Source organism: Platichthys flesus, chromosome 4, assembly GCF_949316205.1.
Source record: "Platichthys flesus chromosome 4, fPlaFle2.1, whole genome shotgun sequence".
Lineage (NCBI taxonomy): Eukaryota > Metazoa > Chordata > Actinopteri > Pleuronectiformes > Pleuronectidae > Platichthys > Platichthys flesus.
In genome coordinates this window covers 26,507,289-26,525,348 of record NC_084948.1, presented here as the reverse complement: position 1 = coordinate 26,525,348, position 18,060 = coordinate 26,507,289, and the positions used below count along the sequence as shown (strand labels likewise).

Below are 18,060 nucleotides of genomic sequence, written 5' to 3'. Positions count from 1 at the left end.
ACCAGAACAAACACCTGAAACATTTCAATTTAAGAGTTTAATGAGCAGATTTAAGCCCAAAGTCTTATAAAGACCAAAACATGTTCTTGTTCAGTAAAAGTATAACCTCTACCTCGGTTAAGTCTCTTTCTGCAGTGAAGCCCCATGGCTGATTCAACGCTTTCCTCTCAGACCGCTGTGAGTGTGTTCTCTGACGTTTTCTGATACTTCTCACCACAGTTATGTCTCTTCAGGAGCCTTGAATCTGAAAATCCGAGTCCACAGCTGCTGCAGTAGTACGGCCTTTCTCCCGTGTGGACCTGCATGTGAAACTTGACGTGTCCGAGCTGCCTGAACCTCACTCCACACACCTCACACTCGTACGGCTTCTCCCCCGTGTGGATCCGTAAGTGTCGGAGGAAGTTGGTGTAGATCCGGAAGGCCTTGCCGCACTGGTCACACTTATGTGGCTTCTCTCCCGTGTGTTGCAGTTCGTGTGACTTCAGAGCCTGACGGATGATGAACCTCTTCCCACATATGTCACAACCGAACGGCCGATCTCCTGAGTGAATCCGCTGGTGGTAGTCATACGTGGCTTTGTAGAAAAAGGACCTTCCGCATGTGTGGCAGTTGTACTGTGTGCGACCCGTGTGGATCAGCTCATGTGTCTTCAGCGAGGTCGCCGAGTCGAAGCTCTTCCTGCAGGTCTTGCAGCTGAACGGCGTCACGTCCACTGTGGTCCTGTCCCGTCGATAGATAACTGTGCGATTTCTTCGTTCCCGCGTCCGTCTCCGAACGACCAGCCCGTGTCTCTCATCATGAGTCACGCTCTGATGTTTCTGCAGCTGACAGTTGTACAGAAACGTCTTTCCGCACAGGTCACACATGAACGACTTTGAGGCGCCATGAAGAAGCATGTGCGCTTTCAGTTTGTTGTCCTGAGTGAAACTTTTGCTGCAGACTTTACATGTGAACGGTTTTTCTCCAGTGTGAATTCGGATGTGTCTCTTCAGGTTGTGCTGGAGAGTGAAACCCGCTCCACATGTCTCACACGTGAACCGTTTCCCTCTGTGGACGGACTGGTGCGTCCTCAGCGACCTCCTCTTTATAAAAGCCTTCCCACACTCTGTGCATTTGTAAGGATTCTCTCCGGTATGAATACTTTTGTGACACTGCAGGGTGAAGGCGTATCTGAAACTCTGCCCACAATCTGAACACTTGTGCGGCTTCTCCGTGGTGTGGACGAGCAGATGAGCCTGCAGGTTGTGTTTGGTTTTGAAGCCCTTCCCACAGGTGGAGCAGATGAACGGCCTCTTGTCTGTGTGCACAAGCTGGTGGGTCTTCAAGTGCATTTTCGTTTTGAACGTCCTCTCACAGATGTGGCACTGGAAGGCAGTGTACTTCTTCTCCTCGTGGCGCAGCAGGTGGAACTCAAACGTTGCCGTGTTCCTGAACTTTCTGGGACACTGGTTGCAGGCGAAAGGCCTCTGGTCTTTGTGAGTGTTCATGTGCTTCATCAGATGAAACTGCCGGCTGAAGCTCTTGTTACAGACGTCGCATACGAACATCCTCCCTTTCTTCTTGACTTCTGCTTCCTGTGTGTCAGTATTATTGTTCACTGTGGAAAAACAAGAAAAACATTACAACACATGTCCAGAGTGAAGGCAGCGCGGAGAAAAGAGAACAGGAACTTTATGGGAAAGGCTATCTATCTATCTATCTATCATTACTGAATTATTCAAAAACTAGAATAAAAGGAAGAAAACAAAAGTCCAGACAATAATGTATTTCCTGTATTCTCCACCATCTCTCTTTTCATGTCTGGTTAATATTGCTTTTTATATTTGGTATGTATTTCCCGTGGGTTTCTTCTTTGATGGAAACTTACCTGCATTGTTTTCACTGAGCGTCTCAGCAGCAGGCGATGATTCTGTGACTCCCTCCATCACCTCGTCACCTTTTCTTTTTAACGTCCCAAATGGCTTCAAGGTGAAAATCTGCCCACTCTGCTCAAACAGTACCGGGCAGCCGTTAAGGACGTTCTCTCTCCACTTCCTGGCGTTCTCAAAGTTTTCTGTCATGGCCGTCAGCTCGCTCTCCAGCCGTCCCATGGTGGCGTGCAGGGTCTTGTTCTCGTTGTGAAGCACTGAGGTCAGTTGGGAGAAAATGGCAGTGATCTTTCTCGTTGCCTCTCGTGCCAACATTTCCAGGATTCTGTCTGACTGTGAGGAAGAAAATAAAGATGATGCTGATTGTTAATTAGTCCACTTCACCCTCCCTGCCACTAGATGGCGGTGGCGCAACCTGATGTTTCCATTGTTGACAACAAACCCTCAGACATGTTCCTATAAACACTTTAAAACACTTTTCCATAAGAGGAATCCCTCACAAGTGACTCTGAGGTTTATTCCTCTTATTCCCGGTTACGAGCTTTTTACTCTTGTTGAGGATTAAGCTCAGAGGTCGCATCTTATTAAATTTATAATTAGACTTTGGGCTAAACAAATGTTTTAAACATCGTTAAGGACATATTAATAAAACTATTGATATCTAAAACCTCATGTCCAGAGGCTGCGCTCCTGTTTGTAGCTTATTGCGCAAACAGGAGTTATTTATTCACAGTTTGTCGGCGCTAGGTAGCAGTTATGCTAATTGACCCGCCGCCATCTATGAAGCCTTGGTCCACTTCTGCTCTTTCCTCAATAGGGTCAATCTCCCACGAACACACGATCTCAGAAACGTCAACACTTTATTTCGTGGCTTCATCACAAACTCACCTCACGCCCGGAAGCGTCTCTCTTTAAGTGTCCGGTCACTTCCGCTGCCGTCTTCGTTACCGTCTCCATGATGGACTGAGTTTCTGAATAAAACTCCGACGACATGTTTGAGTTCACAGCTGCTTCTTTCCACCGAGGAGACGAACAGCAGCACAACGAGCGCCATTGATTCCGGAAACAGAAAAAGCTAAACAGCACATTTCAAAATAAAACTCAAAGCGTCCTCATTCACAAACATGTTTTTATTGCAGTAAGGAACGAGAGACAGGAAACAGATCGCAGGAGTACCTCCAACTATACACACCTGTCACTCAGAAAAGAATTACATCATGCTGGATTATTGTGAACTCAATATATAAATTAATGAAAAACAGTTCCTAAGTGAGACAGCTGGAATTGATCATCCTCACAATATGTACATGGGAAACTTTGAGATGTTAAATGGCCACAGTGTCCTTCAAATGTTAAAACTGAAGCAGAAAGAAAAAACTAATAAATGCCACAAACAACGGTGCTCACCTCTACTGTTAAGGCTCTGGATGAGAGTAGAGCTGCCACTATCATATGCTGTATTAAATACTACTGTTTAACCCTTAAATCTAATATAACAAGCGTAACAAGTGGGAGTTACCCGAGCCCACAACTATTATAAGCAAGTATTTCTACTTAATAACTTAAACATCTTAACATATTGCCAAAACCAGAACGAATTAGTTTCATTTCAATAATAAAACTGCACCCAGTCTCAACATCAGATTATGAAGATGAAGCCACGTTATTCAGTCAATGAGTTCAGTTGAGTAATATGATCTAATGCAGGGAATACTTTCCTGCTTTGCCACTTCATTTAGGAGTTTGTCCCGTTAACACAGGGCCTGACCAACAAGAGCCTTCCAAAAAACTAATTTCTCTAAATGAAGTTGTATTTGTTTAATTAACCTCCATTAAATTCCTTATTCTGAGTGCAAAGGGGTTTGATAAGGACATCGTAGGAGTAGGTAATGTCTTCTGTTGGTTACACAAACCTTTGTGAGGTGCTGGGTCACAACTCACACAGGAAACCCACACAAATTGAGTGTGGATCTGGATCAGCAGACAGAGCCGGGATTTGTTTGTCTTTCTCTAACATTGTGAGCTATGGCATTTTAAAGTAAATCATTTAATGGATCTTGGTGAAAATCATGATGAGGCACAAGACTGATATATCTGAGTGTATGGTGCAGTTTGATATAAGGGGACTGTTTGGCCTTGGCAGACATATACACTCTACTGAGTGACACTTTATTTTAAGATACATATCGACCAATATATTGGGACAAGAATGTTTTCCCCCCCTAATATCAGCTCCTCAAATAATCCATATCGGTCAGGCTCTAGTGAACACATGATTTCCCATCAGCCGAGCGTACTGGTGGTCATCACACCGTGACAGGACCCGTCACAGCTGTGCTTCTTCAGCTGCCTGGAGTCGGAGAAGCCCTGACCACACTGCTGGCACGAGTACAGCTTCTGCCCGGTGTGGATCTGCAGGTGGGACTTCAGCTGATTTGACTGATGGAACTTTTTCTGGCAGTGCACACATTCAAATGGCTTCTCGCCCGTGTGGATCCGTAAGTGCCTGTAGAAGTTTCCGTCCGTTCTGAATGCCTTGCCGCACTGGTCACATTTGTATGGTTTTTCACCTGTGTGAATCCTCTCGTGCTGCTTCAGACTAGCAGTATGGAAAAATCTCTTCCCACACACATCACAAACAAAGGGCTTCTCTCCAGCGTGGCTTCTCTGGTGATAGCCGAAAGAGTATTTGTTGTGGAAAGCCTTCCCACAGAGGCCGCACTGGTACTCCTTGTGCTCACTGTGGCCTCGTTCGTGAAGTTTGAGGGAATACGTGGTGCAGAAACCTCTCAGACATATTTTGCAGCTGAATGGTTTGACCAGAGACTTGTTTCGCCGTTTTGTCTGCAGAGGTCTCTGTGTGCCGTCGGCCTCCTCACTCCGGTCGAAGTGCACGTACCTCTGATGCATCAGCAGCCTGCAGTTGAAGAGGAAGGTCTTCCCACACAGATCACACATGAACGGCTTCCTGGCTCCGTGGATGAGCATGTGGGACTTCAGCTTGTTGTTGTCCGAGAAGCTCTTGCCACACTCCTTGCAGGTGAATGGCTTCTCTCCCGTGTGAATGCGAAGGTGCCTCTTCAGATTGTTGTTCAGGCTGAAACTCGCTCCACATATGTGACATGTGAACGGTTTCTCCCCAGTGTGGACGATGCCGTGTCTCTTCAGAGCAGTGCCCGTCCTGTAGGACCTGTTGCACACCGTGCATGTGAACGGCGTGATGCCGGTGTGCTTCCTCTTATGCACCGTCAGCGAATGGGCGTATTTGAAAGTCTCCTCACACATTGTGCACTTGTAATTCTTGGTGTTTGTGTGAACCACCTGATGGAAGCGAAGAGTGTCTTTGCTCTTAAACTCCTTCCCACACTTTTCACAGCTGAACGGTCTCTCCTCCGAGTGCACGGCCATGTGACATTTCAGCTGGACCGAAGTCTTGCAAGTCTTGTCGCAAAGCTGACACTTCAGCATCTGCTTCCACTTCTCGTGCCGTAAGAGGTGGTTCTCCAGAGACTGTTTGAGTCGGAAGGTTTTTCCGCACTGATCGCAGACAAAGGGCTTTGGAGGTTTCATCCTCTGGTGAGTCTTGAGGTGATTCTGGAGCGACTGCTCTTTTCGGAACGATCGTTTACACTGTGCACAGGGGAAGGGCCGCGGGACTTTACCCACCTCATGACGCAGAGTGTGATTCTCCAGAGACTTCTTCATCAGGAAGCTTCTGTCGCACTGGTCACAAGCAAACGGCTTTTTGTGAACCTTCATGTGTTTGTTCAGGTCACATTTGAAATGGAAACCAACATCACAGTGTTCGCAGAAAAAACGCTTCTCTGTCTGTAACTCTTTTTTTCCGGCTGGTCTGATTTTCTTCTCTGCAGAGCTGCTGTCAGTGGAAACTGGATGTGGATGAGAAAAATACACAAAATGAGTGTGATATCTTTAAAGATTTGAAAGTAAGAGCTAAGAGGGATTTGTCCTCTACATGTTCTAGTTGCTTTACAAACTGAAACAAGAATCATTAAGTGATGACGTATTCCCTCGGGCACAAGAAAAACTTGAAAAACAGATCATAGATGTTACCTGTAGTTATCTAAAATACCAAAAGGCAAAACTTCACCACCGGACCTACATTGTTACATAGGAAAAAAAATGTTGCTCCAGAAAATAACTGATAAAAGAACAATGTATGGAACAAATGTCAGGGAATAAGAAAAGCAACGTCCTGAAAACTGATCGTACCTTGTTCAATTTTATAAGTGGCTCTCCTGGTCCTCCTCGGCCTCCCTGATGGAGCCTCTTCCACAGACTTCTGTGATGAATAAGGAAATAATGGTTGAAATTAGTGAAGTATTATGTCTGGTCCAAACAAGTTAAAGGTTCAGTGTGTGAGAGATAGGTGAACGGATCTATTCACAATAGTAATCCTAGTGACGTTTTCATGTGTGTGTTTTATCTAAATTATACAAATTATTGTTATTTACTACCCAAGAACGGGCCATTGATGTTAAATACTTTATGTTTACATCGGGCGGGGGGGGGGGCATTTAAATATCAGATTTTTGTTGCTTCCAGGTAAATAACAGATCAACACCTACCTTCTCCACGGCTGAGGCGTGATCACTGACGCTGCTGGAGTTTGGACTGGGGACCTCTTGATGCATAGACTCTGGCGATCCTGCTGGTTTGTTGAGGACTTGCGTCGTCCCTGTTGTTTGGCAGACAGCCAGCGATGGCATGGAGGCCTGTGTTACGACGTGGTCGGCACCCACCAGCAGCACAGTGGGAGCAGAGCAGACCCTGCCCAGTACCACTATGGAGGCGACTGCAGGTGTAGGAGCAGCCGTGGAGCTGGCAGCTACCTCGCTGTCTGCTGAACCTGGTGGAGAGTTAAATGAATTTACAAAAAGAAACAGACAAAGACAGATGTGTAACAGCGTGTGAAGATTTGCAGCTCCCTCGGTTTTAAAGGCTTTTGGCATGTTAATCCAAAATGCTCAGCTTAACAGGATTTTCATGATTTAACGATCAGACAGTTATATTTATCAATCGGAAGTTTACCAGAGAAGAATTCCCAACCTCATGAATCTAACTTTATACAAATCATTAAACTTATAATAATCCATATTTGCAGTTGTGTCCTGTTTTTCCCATAAAGTGTTTATAGACCTTAAAGACGAGGAGCAGCGTCTGCATGCTTCTCCCTTTGGAGCCAGATCACACATGTGCATTGACTACTGAAATACATTGTGAATTACTGGAGGGGAAGGTCAAATGCATCATGGGATGTGTAGTTTTTTAGAACTCCAGCAGTCAATGGCTGACAGCCAAGTGTCCTTGACCAAAACAATGATAGAAGTGAGAATGAAGCTTTAGACTCAGACCTCGTTCCTACTGAGTCTCAGTCTTTTGACTGAATGTTCATGAAGATCAGGAGGACGTTATGGTTTTCTTATAGTGACTGTTTGATGTCATGTCTCGAACTGCCTCAGGTTTGTGTAAGTACTGGTTTGAGGCGGTTGTCTTCAAACCCTGAGGTTTACAGTGTGTTCTACACCTTTAGGTCTTAATGGTTCTCTAGTGTATTAAATATTCAGCTTTGGTTTGCAGTCAGTGTGTCACATGACACAAACAAAGTAGTTGTGTCCAACAGGAAGTTGTTGTTGTTGACCCCTAAGAAGCCTGTGGACTCTCCAGCATGAAACTGACTTTACCGCAGCTGAAAGGTGACTGACTTTGGCGGAATGGAGTCAGATGCGGTTCATCAGTTGATTGATTGATTGATTGGTTGATCGATGACGGTCACTCACCCGTCACTGGTCCGTCCGGCAGCGGGCTGGGACCCGCTCCTCCCTGCGCCTGGTGTCTGAAGCTCCGCAGCTCCTCCTCCAGCTGCTCCATCTCCCGGCTCAGCTGCCCCACCCGGGCCTCCAGCTCCTGCTCCAGCTGCCCGGCTTTCCTCTGCAGCACGTCCTCCAGCTGCTCCACCTTGGCCCGCAGAGCCTCGTTCTCCTCGGACAGCTCGGAGGAGAAGCGGGAGAACGCCTGGCGGACCTGGGCCACCAGACACGACTCTATCTCCCGGATCTCGCCGAGCTTCGCCTCCTGGAGCTCCGTGATTGGCGCCTCTTTCTCCCAAACATCCCTGAACACGGTCACCGCCGCCTGGATGGACACCTCCACGATCGAGGCCACTTCGCCTCCGAACCGCGCCTCCATCTTCTCCAGAGCCAGACTTCAACCCGCGGTGTCGTTGAGCGCGTGACACATTGTAAATTATAAACCAAACTTCATTTATCAAAGTTAGTTCGATGTTAAATTCTTCCGTGTTCGAGCAACATTCACCGTCCCTCTTGGTGTGCGTCGGGGAAAAGAATCCGTGTGGCACATCCGCTTCCGGCGTCACATCTATATTTCACAATAAAAGCTCCAGTCTTGTGAAAACACATGAAATATAGTTGAAAGAAATGAAATGCACAAGTGAATTGTAAAATGAAAGTATAGTGAAATAATAAACTATTCCACTGCTACTATGGCATCAGTAGAAAAGGTGACATCAGCAGTGGGTATCTTCAGTGGTGCTATTATGATAAACATAATAATGGAAGCTATGGACACCTTCACAACTGTTTTATCCTCCCTAGGGTTATTTGTTGCGATAGCAGAATGAAAAATGAACTGAAAGATTGTTCTGGCCGCCCCATTTAAAATCTTGAACATGTATACTGATGGTCATTGAGGTACAGCAGCCGATTGTTATTTGTGAGGGGAAGTGACCCGGAAAAAAGGGATTTCATAAAGCAAGGTAAACATTTTTAACAAAAGCACCATCGACATGAAAACTTCGCGGCTTGGCCACGGAATTGATCTGTTGGATTTGAACGATGCCGCCACAAGAAAAACTCCAGATCACTTCTACACCCCTGACTTTTTGACAGGACGAAGACCACACGACAGGAAGTTTACAAACACAGGAATCAACAAGAAAAGAATCTGAGAACAACCTGCGATAATCTTTTATTTATTTCTCCAGTGGAACTTTTACTAGCAGCACATTTTATAATTCAAAATCAAACAAGTGATATGAATTATTTGCCAATAACACTGTTCCCCAGGTTTGATGAAAATAATATTAAGATTAAACAGAATCTGGACCCAGACAAGAATATACACATCCTCTTTAAGGCTGCATTTGGATTTATCCTGTTTTATAAAACATTATTTTCAATAAACAAACAATAGAAACAAAAGAAAAGCTCGTTGTGTCCAACTTTCATGAGCTGATTGAAAAGAAAGCATAATAAAAGAAAAGCATTACATTTGTTCTGCATTTATTAGAAGGGTTTTAGTTTTCAAATAATTCGAGGCAGACTTTTAAATATTTTTTTTTAAAGAGATATTCAAATATCACAAAGGGATTTGAGTTTCTCGATCTTCACATAAAAAATGGAAGCTGAATAACGTGGAAATTATATCTTAACATGTCTGAAAGAAGTTGATAGAAATGATAGCTGATTGTTGATCTATATCTTCTTGGTGTCCGTCCACTACGAGAGCCACACTTCAGGTACATAAGATCATCAGACTCAAGGTTTGAGCTAATATGAGTTTCTATATGTTGAACTGTTAATGCTCCTGTGAATAAATCAAACATATCAGACAACTCTCAAAATAAACACGTGGCTTGTTACAGCTGGACAAAAAGGAACACTCGTTAATACTATTTAAGGCATCTAGGTCATAAGACCCTAGAGTTAAAAACACACTGTACACAAACTGCAACACACACACACGTACCTTTAAAAACCAGAAGGGACGTTCAGCTCTGTAAACCCTCTGGACTTAGAGCTCAATGTCTTTAACTAAATCAACCATTTAGATCTTTTCAGTTACGTTATTTAAAGGCGCTCAGATAAGCTGATGCAAAGAAAACTATATTCTAAATCATTTCCAGAGACTTTGCAATGTCATCACAATTTTCAAATATATTTACTGGACATTCCCCTCAAGTGTTGTCAACACAGTCAAGTAATGTGAAATTAAAAGGTCCACACAGATAAAGCAAGCTCCTCCCCCACACAAATCAATGCTCCTAAAGCTCAGTAACCAGGCTGATTCTGACACTGTGTCTGTGGCCGCTGTACGACAGTAACAAACAGAACCTGTTAGTCACAAACAGATCACTGCTCCCACTGAGGATGACCACAGTCTTCCACCGGAGAAACATAGACCACTAAAGCAGAGACGATAACCAGCAGGTGGCGATAAAGTCACAGAAAATCAGTTTAGATCTTGAACTTATGGACGTGATTGGAGATCAGTCCACACTGGGAACACAGCAGTTACCATACATGACAAACTGTTGGACAAAGAAAGTTTCCCCTGCTTCATTGGTCCCTCCATCAATCATTCGAAAAAAGTTCTTTAAAATCTTGATTTCTGCACAAAACATTCATGTTTTAAGAAAAGAAGCAGTTGATGGCACCATCAGAAAAGGTCACTCAGTAGTTATAGAGTTCATCGTCATCGCTACTGTCCAACGATGCCTGGCTTTGGGATCTCCGAGGAAGGAGTCTGTGCTTCTGTCAGGATTCCTCTCCGACCTCCTGGTTGATCACGTGGTGGTATCCCTGTGTGCTGTTCGGAGACTTCTGGCAGCAAATGATCCCGAGGATGAGGATGATGAGGAAGAGGAGCAGACAGCTGGACACCACCAGGCTGATGATCACCTCTGATGAAGGGGAAACAAAAGACAGGAGAGGAGAGGAAGAGGGAAGGGGAGAGAAAAAGAAAAGATGAAATCAGAATGGAGAGGATGGGTGGCACAATCTTTCTTTTAGATTATTAAAGGTCAGTGTGTGTGTTTGTGTATGAAAAGCTCATCTGCACCTTTGGACGGCACCTCACACTCCTTGTCTCTGTCATCTGAAATAGAGGGCTTTGTAATCCTCACAAAGTCCTCCAGGGGGCAGTCAAGGGAGCAGCCAGGTAACTGCAGCGGGTACGGATCCACTGTGCTGTCATTCCGGTAAAACATGGAAACTGAAACAGAGCTGCACGCAGAGAGAGGAGCGAGACAGTGAAAACAAGCTATACACCTTTCAAATTATCATTATAGAGACGACAGTGATCACTATATCAGATCAGTATTATCACAGAATTACAATGAACTGAAATTAGTTCTTATTATTTGTCATTACTGTTGATACCAAGGACTTTATGTTTTCATTGGAGTGAGTCAGATTTTAAGCTGAATAGGGCAGAACCCAGGAGGTTTTTCCTCTTTCTGTGATATTGTGAGAAAAAGCTTTTTTCAACCTTTTCTCTGGATCAGAGAATAATTTATGGATCTTGATGAAAAAGATTCAGCATTTTGAGTTACAGATTTTTATTAGTTTAACAATTTGGTGCAGATCCAAATAAAAAAATCCAGGTCTCTAGTTACCTCTCGTATGAGCTCATTGAGAGCAATGAGTTATTGTTAGGTGTGTGAGGAGTGTGTGTTTTACCCATTGTCCTCCCTGTACAGCTCAAATATCTGGCAGCAGGCATACGGTGGCGCTTGAGCATTGAATACGTCCAAGCTGCTCTGAAGGGCGATGACAGTGGTGTCATGCTGTGGAACAAACACACAAACACACAAACCTTAAACGAGAGCATCCAGATCACTGTTGTCTTTACATTAGAAGCTCCAGCCAGTTAGCTTAGCTTAGCACATAAACACTGGAAACAGCTCCAACCAAAAGGTACAAAATCCCACCGATGAGTAATTAAAAAATGATTTGTTATATTATCAGATTTGAACTTGCTCACCGCTGACAGCATCGTCATCTTCAGTTGCTGTTTCGGGTCTGGGACGGCCATCTTGGAAAGATTCTTCACTATCTCACCCAACAGGATCCCTGAAAATGATCATTAACCTCATTATCCACTCGTTACTATCCCTTTAACATTTCACTCGGAATAAAAATGGAAATAAGTTTGACTGAGGCATTATAAAAAAATGTATAAAATGAGACTGGGACCTTTGAGGAGCTGATGTGTCGACTGAGAGCGATTTTAAATCGGCCTTTAAAAAATAATCTGATAATATATATTTTTGAACCATTAACATTGCTGAAATTGAAGTTTATGCAATGAAAACATTTCTGACTGTCTCTGCAGTAACAATTCGATTTTGACAGACAGACAGACAGACACACAGACCGACACACACGCAGAGACACACACCCACCTCCTTGAAGCCGGCTCTTTTCCTGTTGTTTGTATACCCCAAATATGACCTGTTAAAAATGGAAATCAAGCGATGATAACATTACAACACTATGAAATCCAAAATAGAATTTAGATGACCATGATAATAAAAGTTTTTGTAGTTTGTATTAAGGGAATTGTTTGTGTTTCTTAAAATAGTTTCCCCTCCAATCCAAAAGGCCTCTTCAGTTCTAACTGACCAATGGGATCAATGAGAGTCTTTAGGTGTTAAACCTCTAGAGTGCCCCTGACTCAAGATATTGCTGATGCTTCCTGTAAGTTGTACACTCACCCTGCCACTCTCTGAGTCATTAGGTTCACATGAGCTGGGGTGGGTCTGAACGCACGTGACCCTAATCAGCAGGGTGGGTCAACTACTCTATTCGACGAGAGTTGCAACGTCTCGTAGAGACACAAGCAAGTCCAGGTGCAGATCAACACATGTACAACTGCTGAAGACAGGTCACAGATTTACTGCTGCTTCTCTTACTTTGGTTCCAAAGTCCTTGAGCACGCCGAGCCTCTGCATCACATCAGGAGTCACCCAGTCAGGAGCTGACATGTTGTGAATAGACTGAAAACACAGACACAATGAAAAACCAAGACAAAGACTTTAAGTAATCAGAAAAGAAGTTGTTATTGTTGGTGCTTTGTCCGCAGCGTCCCCTCCAACCATTTCTCACGTTGTTGTTTAATTACTCTGTACTCAGTGACCCAGCCGGTTTCACATGGCCTCCAGATACTTTGGATGTTTCTGACACTGAACAATCAAACATTTTGAATTAACCTCTTCGCTCTCCACTTCAGAGTTGCCCAGAAAGAAGATGTGAAACTGCGACAAGGAAGCAAAACTGTCGCGCACACACGCACACACACTTCCCACCTGAGAACACTGGCTTGTCTAAACATCTGACTTGAAGTATATTCTAGTCATGTCATGATAGAATAGAAACTGGGAATTCTTCAACATGACATGCTGTCCAATGTTGTGTTGTTTGTATGTGTGTGTGTTGTGTACGCTCACCTCACAGAACAGTGTGTCGTACAAACTCCAGACTGTTTCCACACTGGTTTTATTCATTCCTGTTTTATTCTTCACCAGCTCCAGGATGTCCTGAAGGCAGAAACACAACGTGGTCTGTTAACACGACTATTTATTCAGTTTGTCTTTTTGTTTATTGTTGACTTCAAAACTGGGTCAAGGCTTGAATATTAGACGTACAACCACCTAATAATATCTAAATATACTTTTTACATTAAATAGTTACATTTCACTTTTTCCACTGGTCATAGTTGAGTCCTTCCTTTCTAACAAACAATCTTTAATTTAAGGATATTTAGAAAATACCCCAATCAGGCTAAAATAAAGGTAACGTGTGTAATATCTATGTAATTCACAGACTAAATATATGTGAATAAAGAAAAGAAAGCGTACCTGGTATTTATTGGTGATATTAATGAATTCCTCAGTTTGTTCAGTTTCAATCATCAGCTGATTGTAGCGAGGACAGTCGCCGAGAGGAAATGAGAGAAGCTGAAAAAAAAAAAAAATTCATAATGATTTCATACAATGAGATTAAAATCCTTCAGTTCAGTATAGTGATGAAAAACACACACTCACACAAACACACAAACACACACATGCGTACCCTCTCTTCACTCTTAGGCACAGTGTGGATGGGTATCGGCTGCCACTTCAGGTTGGGGTTAAAGACCTGCTGACCACTGGGGGGGTAGAGACCTAGATGGCGACAGGAGTCCGAATAAAGCAGAATGTCTACGTGAGGAAGAGGAGTTCTACAAAGTGAAGTAGCCCTGACAGACTGTAGAGAAGCAGGAGGAAGAGGATGCTAACTGATGTACAGACCTGCCAGGTTGGCCTCAGCGCTCATCAGCGTGCGGTCGTAGTCTGTACTGCGAACGGAGATCTGAGGACAAAGCAAGTGACGTCTCAAATTTATTTACAAATAGCAGTTTAGTTTTCACAGCCTTTAAAAACACACTGTCAACAATGTAACACAGGCCCAGTTGACCCATAACCTCTTCCTGTTTTTGTTACTGGTCTCTCCCCCTTTCTCTCTTCTCTGCCCTCCTTCCGCCCACCTCTCCCCCACTCTTCTCTGAACCCCCCCGAACCGGTCGAGGTGGATGACCTGCCCTCCCTGAACCTGCTTCTGTGAGTTTTTGTTGGTTGCTCAACTGTTGGGTTTCTCTACAAGTTTGTAAGGTCTCGGCTTAGATGATGCATGTTTAAAAAAGCAGAAGAAGAAGGAGATAAGCTTGATAGTGAGTCCCACCTCATGTCTGTTGTAGGTTTCATTGAGGAATCCTTTGTATCGATTCCTCAGGAACTGGCCGAGCTCAAAGTGCTGCCTCATCCCAATCTAAAAAACACACAGTAACAAAACATGTAATGTAACCATGCAAACACAGGCAAATTATCCACCAGTGCGTAAATGAATGCTAGATATAGTGTATGTATTTCAAGCCACGTGACACATAAGCCGTGTTATTACTTGCGATAACTGTCCGAAGCCTTGTGGCCAGTCGCTCTCCTGGTGCGAGTCGGTGGGAAAGGCTTTGACCGGGGATCGGTCACCGTGACGGAACAGCTGGAAGGGAGAGAGGAGACATCAGGAAACAGAGGAAATATAGAAAAGAGCGGAGAAAAGGTCACATGCTCAGAAACACAGAAGCAGAGAAATACGGTAATGTGACATTAGTTTGACTTTGGACTTGAGAAAAAGCTCAACCCCCTTTTTGGGCTTGCGATAAACAGATTGAAGCCAAACCTGGTTTCACTTGTGGATAGAAAATCCAGTCAGCTGATCGGAATGACCCTGACAAACATTTGAAAGTTTTCCTTTCAAAAACAGCTGAGTCGTGTTAAAAACTACAGCGTTAAGATGAGTCGAGACTCAAAAGAAGGAAGTCAAAATCAATAATGACAGGTGTGAAACGTATTCAAAAATTGAAATGTTCCGATACCACGTTCCTTCCTGTTATACCGAGCACAGATTTGAAACCGGTGTATTTGAAAAAACAACAGCTGACATATTTTAACAGCTGCACGCTACCTCTTGTATGGAAGTGATGATTGACGGCATGTTGTGTGGCTACACTAATGGAAATAGCTCTCTCTTCACATCTCTCAACAGAACACTCGCTAGTGGCGTAACAGAGATGGAAGTGATTTCAAGAAGTGACTTCTGGGAAAAGGAAGTAGCAGCTCTGTCTCTGTGAAACTTGTATATAGTTTAAATCTGTGGTACCGGAACATGGGTTTGCCAACACGCTAAAGCCCGACCCGGCATCTTCGGCAGGAGCAGAGACATTTCTGATGATGGAATCTGAGCAGCTCAAATAAAAAAATAGGACATATATCAAAACAGAAGTAGGAAGGAAACAAAGGCAACTCTACTTTATTGTCCTTGTAATATGTGCATGGACAATACAGTTGAATCTAATGATATTTAAATGATGAATCACTGTACTTAACAGGGACATTTTAAAGGCAAGACATTTATAAACAAGGCACCACACCTGAAACTGCTCTTGTTATTAAATATATTCTAAAAGGCAAAGTATGTTGAAAGTAGGAGTTGGATGTGGTCAATCTGGTCACATGACTAGATGACATGACAGTTTCTATTCAGGTTGAAATACTGAGAAGCCACGAAACTAGAGTGTGTATTTCTGGTTCTCTGGGGATAATTCAAATAAAGAATAGAAACCTTAATAGCTGCAACAAGCACACACAACAATCCATAATGACCAGCTGACCAGGAGCAAAGTTTAAAGCTGTGACAGATTGTTGTCAATGCATCAACACAGAAAAGCATGAGTGTGTCAAATGCTACATAAATGCTCCCATCAGTAACACATTCCAAATCTGTAAAGCTAAAGAAGATAAGGAGAACAGAGGCCAAGAAAGACAAACCTTAAAAACACGGATAAATAGGATTTAAAAAACCAACTCTTCCTTTCCCAGTTATCAACTTTGTGATTTCTTCCCCAGTCACCGAGTTGTGATCAGAGCTCGCAGCACTGAACTTGCATCGCATCTCTCATATCAGCACAACACCGAGCACAGACGTGTGAAAGTCCACTGGCCCTCATCTGTTAAACTCAATAACAGTCGGGGTGTGTGGGTGTGAATCTGAGACAAATGAACATCCTTCAAACAGCTACAACAACAATATTAAAACATGTGGTCTTACTTGTAGTTGTAGGAGCAGCTGTATATATGTGTAATGTATTGTATTCATTGTGGAAGCTGCTTGCATTTATCAATTTTAGGACTCTTTTAATATTTTTTAAAGCTCATTACAGTGCGGACCCCAGTATGACCGGTTATTATGCAGCTACTAACTCCATATGCTCCAAAAAAATCATCTCAGGTCTTCCAACCAACACTTCCTGTGGTTTTCAGGTCAAGGCTGGTAAGTAAGGGTGATCGTACTTTTTCAATCAGGCTCCAGAGGCTCTGGAATTCCTGGGAGATAATATTTGCAAGCACTCACTACGACACGTTTATATATGAAAGGCTTTTAATGCCTAATTTTACTGTATTATATTTTATATTTATGTTATCTCTTATTTCCATTTTGTCTTATTTTGTTCAGTGCTGGTGTATCCTTGTACCCTTGTTCAGAAATTAAGTTTTATATTATCACCAATATATTTGTTGTTGTTCTTATAAATGTGTTATTCATGTGTCCTTGACTAGACCCTGATCCGAGCTGGCATGAAGATACTAAGTGCTTCTTCAATTTGTGTCTGTTTCATTTAAATCCAGGTAAACAGACAGTGGTCCTCAAATGGGGGTCTGTGGCTCACTGTCATGAGGTCTGTGGACGGTTTCAAAATTCCATTAAAATGATCATGTTATCATTGGGTCAGACACGGTATGATCTTGGTAATGTGAAGTGTATTAATATCTTCCATAGACATTTCTCCTGTGTTGATCTTTGCACATCATGAAGCAGAAATGCAACTCAACCGGTTCCAGCGCTCCTCCGCTCCCGTCCCTGTTATGATCCAGATCAGATCTGGTCTACATCCAGGACATACTGACTATTTGTCTACAGATCCGACATCTCTTGATTCTTGTCGTTCTGGGTTTGTACCCTCATTTTTTGATGCACTTATTTCCGAGTCACTTTGGATAAAAGTGTTGTATTAAATTAAATGTAAGTTTAAAAAGATGCAGGTCAAATGATTTCTTCCTAGACTCATCTCCGGCTCCTTGGTTTGGAAATCATTCAGCACCTCTGCTTTCTATGACTCCATGACATTATCAGTTTGACCCAGATAACATCAGGATTTACATTATAAACAGGAGCTGGTCCAAAGTATGGCTTCTTGTTGGCACACCTGCCAGGTTTGAAAATGATCACAACTCGCTGTGGCTCAGGAACAAACCACAGACAGACAGACAGACAGACACAGGGTGTCTGTGATTTCCTTGTTCCTTAGCTTCTTCTTCCAAGTCACGGGCTAGCAAGACATTCTTCAATTGGAGGGCATTGATACCAAACACACAAACGTGTTTATTCAGAGGACACGCACGTTGCCAGGTCGAATCCCTGTTACCCGAATTTACTGGAAGACCCCGAAAACTTTGTTCTGACTCAATTGCAATGAAAATAAATAAACACGCGTCCAAATAAGCAAAGAAAACGCAAAAGTCCCTAAATTGTGAAGGGAGTTCAATAACAGTCCTTCCGCTCCACAGCGGGACGCGCGGGGTGAACAGGCCACAGCTCCCACATTACTCACCACAGTCACATAAACCAGTTTCTTCTCCGCTGCAGCTGCTCCACACACAGAAAGCACCGTTAAAACAAACAGTCCGGCCGCAGACGCCATGTTTACAAGTCTGCAGCTGAACGAGCTCCTCTATGATGCTAACGGCTTCTTCTTCTTCTTCTTCTCCTCCGATGCA

The 18,060-nt window shown here is 43.4% G+C and overlaps 3 protein-coding genes across 3 annotated transcripts; all 3 read right to left on the bottom strand.

The window, feature by feature from the left end:
• Positions 1-22: 22 nt before the first annotated feature.
• Positions 23-2,938, bottom strand: LOC133951589 (oocyte zinc finger protein XlCOF6-like). The gene is made up of 3 exons (XM_062385618.1): positions 2,757-2,938; positions 1,868-2,201; positions 23-1,597 (listed from the first exon to the last, which is right to left on the bottom strand). Exons 1-3 carry the CDS (start codon positions 2,859-2,861, stop codon positions 168-170), a joined length of 1,869 nt encoding a protein of 622 aa, XP_062241602.1. The 5' UTR covers positions 2,862-2,938; the 3' UTR covers positions 23-167.
• A 41-nt stretch (positions 2,939-2,979) lies between these two features.
• LOC133951585 (oocyte zinc finger protein XlCOF6-like) lies at positions 2,980-8,331 on the bottom strand. Its single transcript, XM_062385615.1, has 4 exons — positions 7,670-8,331; positions 6,458-6,738; positions 6,102-6,171; positions 2,980-5,758 (listed from the first exon to the last, which is right to left on the bottom strand). The coding sequence occupies exons 1-4, from the start codon at positions 8,076-8,078 to the stop codon at positions 4,152-4,154; spliced, it is 2,367 nt and encodes a 788-aa protein (XP_062241599.1). The 5' UTR covers positions 8,079-8,331; the 3' UTR covers positions 2,980-4,151.
• Positions 8,332-8,863: 532 nt separating this feature from the next.
• acp2 (acid phosphatase 2, lysosomal) lies at positions 8,864-18,060 on the bottom strand. Its single transcript, XM_062385622.1, has 13 exons — positions 17,895-18,060; positions 14,630-14,725; positions 14,411-14,497; positions 13,981-14,041; positions 13,763-13,854; positions 13,549-13,647; positions 13,138-13,227; positions 12,604-12,687; positions 12,094-12,142; positions 11,673-11,761; positions 11,369-11,475; positions 10,749-10,912; positions 8,864-10,590 (listed from the first exon to the last, which is right to left on the bottom strand). Exons 1-13 carry the CDS (start codon positions 17,982-17,984, stop codon positions 10,445-10,447), a joined length of 1,254 nt encoding a protein of 417 aa, XP_062241606.1. The 5' UTR covers positions 17,985-18,060; the 3' UTR covers positions 8,864-10,444.